Raw genomic sequence first — 11,401 nt, forward strand, 5'->3', positions numbered from 1 at the left:
GCTGGAAGGTCTCAGTGTGGACTCAGGGACTCTTCCTGCTGCTCTGACAATGATTCGTGAGCAGCAAAGACCTACGCACGTCAGGGGAGGCTCAGCAGCCCTTTCTGGGTAAAATGGGTTTTCAGTCACCAGCAAAGCCCAGATGAGCAGCTCTTGCTGTGGACCCTGACCAGCGGCCAGGCTCCAGGCCTTTCTTCCATAGCACGACAGGGACGAGTCTCAGTGAGGAGATGCTGCTTGCAGCCATCAGAGAAACGGGCTTTTCCCTGGACATAGGGGGTTTGCAGGTCTGGCAGGATGGCCGGGACGCCTAGAGTCCATGGGGATGCCAGGCACACCTTCCCAAACAGATCGAACGCGTGGCCTCTTTCAGGCCTTCTTCTGTGGGCAATTTAGGACTTTGTTTGTGGGCAGTGTTCTCCCTGCCCATGCAAATGTCCCTCGTGCTTCCACGTCCTTCCCTGCAGCCAGGCCCACCTCCCCTACCCCCAGAGCAGGGCCACTACCCAGCCAAGCCTCACCTTTAGCTCAGAGTCACCCTGCTTGGCATGCCTTCTGCACTTCCAAACCTCAAGGCCTGTCTCTGACAGTGCACTGGATATCTAGCGTGCTGGGATGTAGACCAGGATCGAGAAACTTCTTTAGACCCTGTGGTGAGTGCATTCTATCTTGCATGCGATGAATGCATCTTTTCTTTTTCTTCCACAGAATAGTAAAGAATCTCGACTTCACCGTTTACAAATTTGATGACTATGGGAAAACATTCATTAAGCAGCAGAAATGCAGCCCCGATGCCTTTATTCAGGTGGCCCTCCAGCTGGCCTTCTATAGGTAAGTACAGCCTGCTAAGGTGGGCTGACTGACAAGCTACTCTAGAGTCTAGAATCATCTTGGAGGGAGAGATGACTTTCTGTGGGCCTAGAGGATGGGGGTATGATCAGGGCAGGCTGCATGGAAGGAGATGTCACCTAACTGGGTTTCAAAGTGTGAGTCCAACCTCAGAAATGAAAAGAAGGATATTGCAGTCAAGGAGCTGGCGAGCGATGGCCCAGGGGCACAGAGCTCACGGGGAAGGAACGCAGAACTCACAAGGGCCAGGCAGGTGATGAGGACGTCAGGTAGGGAGGCTGCTTCTCCTGCTGATCTCACCCAGCCCACCTGGGTCCCTGTATAATTGTGATCTGTTCCTCTCCACCTTTCCTGGCCTTGATAAGGAAACAGAACTAGCATCCCCACCCTGCCCACCCCGGAAAGGGGGTCAAGTCAAAGATTTGGGGCTTGATTTTTCTCTGTCTCTCATTCCCCTCATTCCCGTGTCAATTCTCCTCCAAATGTTTACCTTCCATCCTCTTCCCTTCACATCCACTGCCATCGGCCCCTCCGAAGCCCCCATCATCTAGTGCTTGGTCAACTGTAGCATGCCCCGGGGGGTCTCTGCTTCCACTCTTGTCCCCTCTAATCCTGTCTTCATGAAGCATGAACTTTGAAATATGCAAGTCAGTCTTTATCACCTACCATGTTTCCCTTCACGCTTAGAACAAAGTCCAGCTCCCTGAAGGGCTCCCTGTGAACCAGCCTTCCCTGGGGCCCTGCCCCCAAGCTCTCTTCCGCCTGCAGATCTTTGCTCTGGCTCTGCCTCTGCCCACCCACCCATCACCACTGCTCTTCACGTACCAGCTCCTTCCCACCGCTCAGGTCTCAGCCCAGGTGTCAGCCCTCAGAGGCCACCTCGGGGCTCCTTGCCCCCCAGTTCTCTGCCACAGCACATTGTGCTTTTTCCTTCATGGCAGTCGTTATTCATGTGGACTCCCTTATTCATTGATTTGCTGACTTTGTTTTCTAGACTGTCTCCCCCAGGCGTGATGTTCTGGGTATCTTGCACACCTGGGACAGAGTAGGCATCAGGGACTGTCACAGACATGAGAAGGAGTTTTAGCCCAGGGTGGCACAGTGAGGTGTGTGGTTTAGAAAAATCTCTATAATGGTAGCTGTGTGTTGGGGAAGGGATGCAGCGTAGGGAGGTAAGGGTTGAAGGCAGGGTTGGGAGCCTAACTGGTCTTTTATAGGAGGCGAAAAGTAAAATGCAAAATAGATCTTCCTCAAGACAGGGCTGGCCCCTGTTGGTGTCAGCGTTCCAGAAGCTATAGCTCATAAACTGGCACAGGCAGTAAATAGCACTATGCCCCCACCAGAACCTGCCTTCGGTTTGCAGCCGGGGAGGCATAAAGCGACCTTGGAGAAAGCCGGGGCAAGGAGGTGTCACTAACGAGCAGGCGGCATCCCAGAGCCCAGTGTCCCATGCAGGGGGCTGTGACTCATGGGGAAGGGAGTGCAGCCACTCTGTCATCTGTCAGGCTGACGCCACCCCACACAAGGACTGTGCTCGTCACCAGGACATGGAGACCTCACCGGCAGGACCTGGCCTCTGGAACTGCAATCAATGCCGTTCTGATACTCAGATGGTATGTGGCTAAAATGGGCCACGAGGTCAGTGTTCTGCTGGTGCCATAACTGGGGACACTGCTGCACTGGTGCCCCCCTGGCAAGCACTTCAGAGCTTCAGATCCAAAGCCCAGAGGGGCTGGTGGACACTGCATAGAGCCTCCCAACTCCACCCTCCAGGGATCTTTGCTGTCACTGGACATGGCCAGGAATAGATGTGGCCAGAGGCTCCCGGGCTCATTGAACAGGCAAAATACGACCTGCTGCCCGTGGAATGCATTCTTCAGAGTTTCAGCTGTAACAAAACACAGTTTTTAATCTGCTCCTACATTCAGCAGAAACCTGGAAGCTACCTAAATTGGGGTTGATCAGCGACCAGCCAGTGATGGCGTCTACTTTTGTGCTCGGCATGGCATTTGCCCCCAGGGGCTAGAGAGATACAGGAAGTGAGCTCCCTGCCAGAGTCTTGGGGAAATGAGACATAAGTGTACAGAAAGTGTCATTCGCTTGGCAAGCCATACAGTGCCAAGCACTGTGCCAAACCAGACTCTGCCTTCCCTCCTCCTGGAGCTCACCCAGGGTAGGAGAGACGTGCCCTGAGAAGGCCAAGATACAGGGCCCCAGCTTGCTGTGTGACTTCGGGGTGTCACTGCCCCTCTCTGAGTTCTGTGTCTTTCCCCTCCCTGACCCCAACACCAACAACTTTCCTGACTGGTGAGAAGGGCGTGTGCCAGCCTGGTGTGCAAGGGGAAGAGACTTGCTCTGGCTGGTCGGGACAGCGGCCACTGCTCTTCTGGTCACAGACGTGAGGGAGGAGAGGCACAGCCCTTGTCCCCATGGGTCTGTTTGGAAGCCCTGCTGCCCCTGGACGGTGAGCCTCTGCAGCAGCTGACACCCACGGCCACTAAGGCCCCCTGCCTGCCTCCATCCATAGATCATGCTTGAATTGTTTCTAAATAAAACAGGATTCCCTCAAGAGTGCGAATGATGAATTAGTCCATGCCGCGCCATTAATCAAACAGTAATTGGACCTCGCAGAAAACTCTAGGTTTCCCACCAGACTGGGACTTTCAAAACTACCAGTCACGTCTTCCTTATTTTATATCCACACGATATCACCCACGCAGGAAAGTGTGCTCAGCTCTTCGTATCCGAGGCTCCCCGACATTCATCTTTGGGGAATCTCCTCCAGAATTCTATTAGCGTTAAAATGAAATACTGTGCAGAGCGAAGGCAGGATTGTAAAAGTAAGGGCAGCCAAGGCTATTTCAGCATTTATGACTCCCTGAGAAGGCAGCACCGTCTGCCATTCCTCCTTCATCCTGTGCAGGCTCCACAGGAGACTCGTGCCCACCTACGAGAGCGCGTCCATCCGTCGGTTCCACGAGGGACGGGTGGACAACATTCGATCAGCCACTCTGGAGGTGCTGCGTTTTGTGAAAACCATCACTGACCACACGGCCACCGTGCCGGTAAGTCCTGCTGGCCCGAGGAGTCTCAGGGGGACCGCCTGTCCTCTCGGCCCCGAGACAACCAGCTCCTTTAGCTTGTCTGCCACTGAGCACCCTCTTAAAGCCCCATGCGCTCTGTCTCTGGTCCATTTACAGGATTCAGAGAAGCTACTGCTCCTGAAGGATGCCATCCGAGCCCAGACTGAGTACACAGTCATGGTGAGTGACCTCGCCTCAGCTCAGGACTGTGGGCTGTGCCCAGTGCTGGGGCCTCGGCATGGGCTCTGGGTGACAGCCAGGCCACCACCTGTGCAGCGACTTGGTGAGAGCACCTCACCTCTCAGAGCCTCCTCTTCCTTATTTTTAGAACCTGGGTAACACACCACTCCCGGTTTTTACACAGATTTTACAAGAATGCAATGAATGGTCTTTGAAACAACAACAATAATAATAACACCAACATGTATAGCACTTTACAATTTATACAAGAGAGTCAGATGTGTGGTGGTTTGCACACTTGGCACAATCTCAGGTGAGGCGGTATTTATTCCCACTCAGGACTGGTTTTGTCTTCTTATTCTCCATGTATTTATTTATACTGCCTGTGAATTAAAAAAATATATTTGCTGAAAGTTAACGGTGAAATCGAAATTGTAAGGGAAATGTTTCCCTAGTTTAGGGAAATAGTATATTTTCTAGCACTGCAAAGCCATCATTTGCATACAAACAGAGAATAAGCTACTACTTGGGCTGGTGATCCATGTATTAATTGCAAATCATTCTGATACAGTCTCTGAAGGATCATATAATCTCTGAAAAGGAGTTGACTGATTTCACTCTATATACTTGAAAGCAAGCACAACACATATCTGGGTTTTAGAACTAGCCAATGTAGGCTTTTCTGTAATTCAGTTGCTAGGTCCCTGATTCATCGGAATAGTTAAGTGTTTGTTCTGTTTGGGGAAAATCAAGCTCGCTGTCGTGTGTTCAGTGGGTAGCCTTTGTTTTCCCACTTTATGCCAGGCAAGGCCCTGGGTACTAGGAAATAAAAAAATGAAGCCCTATGCTTGGGGAGTGTACCGTGTAGTTGGGAGAAGAGGTCTTACATGCTTCAGGAAGTAGCAGAGAACATGGAGTAGCAAGCTCTTTCTCCTGCTTGGGAAAGCCAGGAAGACTTTTCAGAGGAAGTGGTGCTTAATATGAGACTTGAAGCATGAAGAAGTGCTTGTCAGGTGGGTATAGAAGGGAAGGATGGCCCCAGAAGGGAACAGCATGTGCAATGGCAAAGAGTCTTGAGAGAATAAGACCTATTGGAGGGAAAGCAAGTAGTTCCATATGTGCAGCTTGCAAAGGACAGAAAAGCAGGAAAGCTCGTGATGCTGGATTTCCCTGTCACAAAGCTTACCCTGGTGACCAGGTAGAAGGACTGGTTGGAGCATAGGGTGGTCTGCCAAGAGACAGAATTAGGGACCTAGATAATGTTTAGGGAGAGCTGGTAAAAGGACTGATGTAGAGCAGGGGCAGGGGGTGTTGAAGAGGAAGACACAAACTTCTGATCAAACATGGTGAACTGAACACAAGGGTTTACTGTCACTCCCTCTAAGACCCTCAAAAACATCAGCAAAGGGGTTTTTTTAAGCCATAAATACACTAGAGCAAAGAGAATGGGAAAGGAGGTGACAACAAAGTTTCAGAGCTGGAAAGCAGAACAGATGGCATCTGACTTAGCAGACCAGAGAAAGCTAAAACCCAAGCAAACAGTGAGGGAGACCCAGGAGCCCAGTGAAGTGCGCTGCAGAACCTCAGAACGGCTCAGGTGTTGGAGGCTCCACCAAAAGTAGGAGTGCATGTGGGACTGAAAAGAAGAGGATTCGCTGATGATCTATGTGAGAAGCAGTTAGCCCCTCAATTCCTCCTTTGACCTTAGTGTTGTCCAATTTCCTTGGTATGAAAAAAAAAAAAGTCTGAGAGGAAAAAAATCAAATACAAAGATCAGGAATAAAAACATAATTGGGCTTAACATCACTGGAAGGTGGAAGATACTGAAACAATACCTTCAAATTCTGAGGGAAAATGATTTTTAATGCATATTCTATACCCAGCTAAACTATCAAATTTAAAGCTAGAATAAAGACATTTTATACAGATACGGTCTTAAAATTTTTACTTATTAAGCTCTCTTTCTTGTAAAACTATTGGAGGATATAGACCACTAATGTAAGAGAATAAAGCACGAAAAGGAAAGTCATAAGCTCAAACATCAGAAGATTCAACACAAGAAAGAGATAGAGAAAGAGGATGAGAATAAAGGGAGATCCCATGTTGACGGCTGTTCATCAGACCCAGAGAACAGAGGGTCCACAGAGAAGCAAGAAGTGAAAGGAGAAATTAAATTGATAAATTATCTGATACATTTTAATGTATTAAGGGAAGTTTTACACTTCGAGCTAAAGGTTTAGGAATCAATTAGTTACAGATACATAGAAAGGTAAGCAAGTGGGAAAATCATAGTTTAATTATTTACAAATTGTCATTTCTAGGGAAAACAAAAAACTGAATAAGAAAGGAAATCTGATTCTAATACACTACAGGACTCAGCTGTGAGTACCTGTATAATTATAACCATGTAAACACTGAATATTGATCAAGCAACAAGGAGTTCAAATGTAACTCTATTTGGGAGCATAGGAGAGTGGAAGTGTATTTGGGGAGTGGGGATATAAAAGAACCAAAGTTTCATCTTCTATAATAAGAAAACTGAAAAATGCAGTAACGGCAGTCTAAGCATGTTGTTTAGAACTAAGAAAGTCAGTCGCTAAAAGGGTTCCAAGTGATTGCTTCTGTGGAGTGAGACTCAGTGCTGGCAAAGTGACATAAGCCTTTGGCTTACTTGGGTTTTTTTTTTTAACTATAAATATACAACTTTGATAATAATTTAAATTTTTATGAAAAATTTAGAAAAATATCTTCCAAAGCATTGCCATAGGCTTCTGTTGTTTTAACTATTTTAAGTTGGTGAAAACGACAAAGTAAAAGAGACAAGGGATGGGAAGAGGAGAGCTATAAAGATGCTTTGTAGGTAAATCTGGTACCTGGTTGGCCGTGCAGGGTAAGGGACGGAGGAAGGAAGCCAGGAGACCTCCAGATATCTGGCAAGTATATTTGGTAGTCGTAGTGGAGAAAGGAAACTCCAGGGAAAGGAGCAAAAGTGATCCAGACTCGCTATCACATACTCTCAGCACCTTATGCTTTTCCTTCCTGGCATTTACTCGGTTTATGATCACAAGCTTATTTGTATGGTTGGTTAACATCTGTCTCCCATCACACTCAGCCTCCGTGAGGCTGAGTCTGTGACTGCTTTGTTCTCTAGCAGCTGCTCAGGCACATAGTAGGTGCTCAATTAAGATCCCTTGAATGAAACGAAAGACTGAATGCTGAGTCATTTTACTCATTACTACTCATGGCTCTAATCCAAACAACCTGTTAAATCAACCCCAATTGCTACAGTGACTTCAGAGATGGTGAAAACAGGGGTGGATTGGCTGCTGCACAGAATAGCTGCTTTGATAGATCTACACAAATCAGTCATTAAACAGAGGCAACCAGAGAAATTAAAAGTGCATCTACTTCATAGCTGGTCTGTCTCACAGTTCTTCCCCTCTGTCCTAAGGGGGCACGTCTAAAATGAGCGGTGGTTGTATAACATGTCTTTTCAGCCCATAATTAGGGGCATTTGGAGAGACTGGGGCCTCTGAGTCATCTTTATGCATTCATTGTCAACTGAAAGAAAACAGCTGTCAAATTCCAAAACGTGACTTGTAAACCTGAACAAAGTTCATTGTGATGGGAGGTTTCCTCCTAGGTGGGGCGTTAACAGCTAAGTGGCCATCTTACGTAACCGTGAAACCCCCAAGAGTTACTCACGATTACCCTGTTGTTGATCCAGAGGTTAATACGAGAGACCAGATGTGGCCCCCATGTCTCCATCAGCCCCCCGAATTGCCCCAAATAAGCATGTAATCCAAGCAAAACCCATGTGCGTGCTACACATGCAGCCTCCAGCGGGGAATATGAAGAATGAGTGCCCTGGCCTCACTGCCACACTTCCAGCCACACCACCACCACCCCTGGGCTCCTCCTACACAGAAATTCTCTTACCACTGCTTCCACTGCTATTCTCTCACCCGCCCTTTTTTTAAAAGATTTTTTTGATATGGACTATTTTTAGTCTTTATTGAATTAGTTACAATATTGCTTCTGTTTTATGTTTTGGTTTTTTGGCCACAAGGCATGTGGGATCTTAGCTCCCCGACCAGGGATTGAACCCGCACCCCCTGCATTGGAAGGCAAAGTCTTAACCACTGGACCGCCATGAAAGTCCCTCTCTTATCCTTTGATAAGAGTTCAAATACCTGTGACAAAAAGGAAAACCCTTTCTTCATCCAAAAACCCTTGAAAATGTGAACTGAGCCTCTGCTAAGCTGTCTAGTTCCTGTCTCAAAATTATTCTTAGATTACGAACCCAGTTTAGTTGAATTGATTCTGAGCCTACGAAACAGCAGCCAAGACTCAGGAACAGACCTCAGTGCTCTCTACCCCTCCTTCCTTGGGCTCCTGCTGGAGTATGAAGTGTTGGTTGTGGTGAGAGTCTGTCCAGTGATAGCCCGGGGCACCCCTCCCCATGCTTGGATGGGGCCCAGCACCCGTGCTCCTGCCCGGATTCCTGCCCTACCTGAGAAGGCACTGGGGATGGCCCAGCCGACCCCACTCTTTCCACTTAGAGCACGGAGTAGTTATACACAGTGTACGCCAGCAGGGACCATGCTGTTGGGAGGACTCAGACTCACTGACTTTTAACGGAGGCATCCTCGTGTTAGAACCCAACCTGCTCTGGCTCATCCTGTGTACGGAGAAATGCACAAGGGCCCAAGGAGCAGAGACCGTGTAGTACAGTGGTTGGTCCTGGGCGGTCACCCACACACGTGGTCTGCAGCAAGTACTGGGTAGGCGAGAGCAGTTAGAGTCCCCTTTAGCACTGCAGACTAGAGAGGAGGGGAGGAGGGGGAGCCCATGTCTCATGTCCTGTTCTTTGTCCCCAACTACCCAGGCCATAACGGGGATGGCCATTGACAACCACCTGCTGGGGCTGCAGGAGCTGGCTCGGGAAGTGTGCAAGGAACTGCCCGAGATGTTCACGGATGAAACATACCTGATGAGCAACCGGTTTATCCTCTCCACCAGCCAGGTACAACCCTAGCACGGCCGTCACCCAAGAAGCCACTTAGTGGAAGCAGTGGGCTCTCTAAAGAGCTCGGTGTCTACAGCCCACTGCTTAGAGTCAGGCAAGTCCTGGCTCTGCTCCCAGTGAGCTGCGTGGCCTTCAACGGAAGGACCTGAATGCTCAGAGTACAGGTCTCCCCACCTTCTAAATGGGCATAATCATGAATGCCACCTTAGCAGAGGTGGGCAGGATGGGAGAACACCCATTCTGGTGTCCTAACCATTAGGCTTACTCCTTCCAATGTTGCCTGAGACGTGGTGTTCCACCATGGTGACCACAGGCTCTGAAGCCCGACAGGCCCACAGCAAGGTCCTGGCTCAACCAGATGTGACAATATCAGTGGAAAGCCCAGCCTAGCGGCTGGCACAGACAGGGTCCTCCAAACAGGTCACAGCCATTATTCTAAGGAGCCACTGCTGGCCCAGCATCTCCTAACCAGTGCTACAGGCTTGTTCTGTTGGAGGACCACTGACACAAAAACAGAATGCAATCCATTAGAGAGAGGCAGCCATTTAGGGGAGAAATTACCTATTCCCCCCACCCCCGCCCCCGCGAATGTCAATTTACTAAAACTCCACCTCATCTGCGAAAAGCTGGACGCGGGCAATAAAAAGGGCTGATAAAGTTGTGTTTGAGGATAAAAGCACACTCAGTAATTTCATTTTGGCATTATGGCAGTGAGCTTGCAGACGTGAATAAACGAGGGCAGAACACAGCAACATAAATTCTTCAGGAAACCATCCATGGGCAAAAAGTGCTTGGGAACGGCTTTATGGCCTTCGGCTGTTACACGGCAAATTTATCTGACAATGAGGTGACTCTATTAGCAAGACTAATGGTTGGTTCTGCCCCATTAAAATGGCCAGTGTCATTTCTGAAGGCTCAAGCACACAGAGCCTGTGGGTTTAAAGCAAACCCCACCCTGCACCTGCTCAAGAATGTGCTCTATTTTCCCTCTAAAGCCAGCTAATAAAATTAATTTAGGGTGTGGTGACTCATTTTTCCAACTGGAATGAACATGTATGGCTTGAATGCCTTCAGAAACACTTCCTTGGTTTGTGATCCAAATTACAAAATCTCTGCCCTCTGAATTCAAAACATGTCAGGTACATAACTAACACTCCAGTCGGTGGCCAGCTCTGAAACGCCCAGTGCCGGGTAATTGTGCGTGGCCAGGCTGTGGGGAGAAAATCAGACCAGCCAGGCAATACTGACAGTAATTAAGGATGTGGGAAAAATCGACAGAGAAGACGAGCCAGATTTCCTCCAGTTCATAAATTACTCCCTCTGGGAAGCCATCTAACTGTTGGGTGCCACCAGGGTACCATTTAGTAAATTGCTCTGATTGCCTCGGTGATTCAAACAGCCCCCAGGTGAAGGAGAGACTCGGCTGAGACCCAGCACCAGGTCACTCTGGGAGCTTCTGACTTCACAAGTAGAGCAGATTTCACACCAGGGAGGACCTTACGGCCCTTCTTCTTCTGATTTCATGCAGTTAGATGGGTTTGTTTTGACGACTCTGGCTGTGGCCATCCATGATGAAGCAATCAGTTGATGGGGTTAATTCAGTCAAACACCCAGGTGGAAAATAGTCAAAAAGAAGCAAATATCCCATCGAGGCCCCCGGGTTGTTGGAACGCCATGCTTTATAGCAGACTTTCAGAACAAGCAGCTTCTGACCTGTCCTCTCCTCCAGGTGCCCACCACCATGGAGATGTTTTGCTGCTATGGTCCTGTGGTACCTAATGGCTACGGCGCCTGCTACAACCCCCAGCCAGAGAGCATCCTTTTCTGCATCTCCAGCTTCCATGGCTGCAAAGAGACCTCTTCAACCAAGTTTGCAAAAGCTGTGGAAGAAAGCCTCATTGAAATGAGAGGTCTCTGCAGTCGGCCACCGTGTGCCACGGGCAAGCCACTGGTGACAAAGGAAAAAGTAACAAGGCCCAGCCAGGGGCACTAACCTTAACTGCTGCCACTAGGTTTCACCTCCTCAAACCCAGCATTCTGCAGCTGCCAGACCCTGCCGAACCCCTGTCCCAACCCTTACCCCAGCTTTCTGTAGCTCCCCTGTAACTATGGACCCCACACATAGACCACACTGAGGCATCACACAAAGCTGGATGTTAGGAGGAAAGCGTCCCTCATGATGCATGGGAATCGTCATCATTGATCAAGGTGCCCTCAGGCCTGCGCACTGGGATATAAAGCCAGCCTGGCCCAGAGGTGG

At 49.0% G+C, this 11,401-nt stretch overlaps 1 protein-coding gene across 1 annotated transcript in view; it reads left to right on the forward strand.

The window, feature by feature from the left end:
- CHAT (choline O-acetyltransferase) overlaps positions 1–11,134 on the forward strand; it is a 50,183-nt gene extending 39,049 nt beyond the window's left edge. Inside the window, exons 11-15 of the mRNA XM_027098531.1 lie at positions 709–831; positions 3,773–3,914; positions 4,050–4,112; positions 9,001–9,138; positions 10,871–11,134. Coding sequence (XP_026954332.1) covers positions 709–831; positions 3,773–3,914; positions 4,050–4,112; positions 9,001–9,138; positions 10,871–11,134 — 730 coding nt within the window. The remainder of the gene's footprint in view (positions 1–708; positions 832–3,772; positions 3,915–4,049; positions 4,113–9,000; positions 9,139–10,870) is intronic.
- Positions 11,135–11,401: the final 267 nt, after the last annotated feature.

This window comes from Aethalodelphis obliquidens, unplaced genomic scaffold, assembly GCF_003676395.1.
Source record: "Aethalodelphis obliquidens isolate GAN/ISIS:26980383/991018 unplaced genomic scaffold, ASM367639v1 scaffold124, whole genome shotgun sequence".
Classification (NCBI taxonomy): domain Eukaryota; kingdom Metazoa; phylum Chordata; class Mammalia; order Artiodactyla; family Delphinidae; genus Aethalodelphis; species Aethalodelphis obliquidens.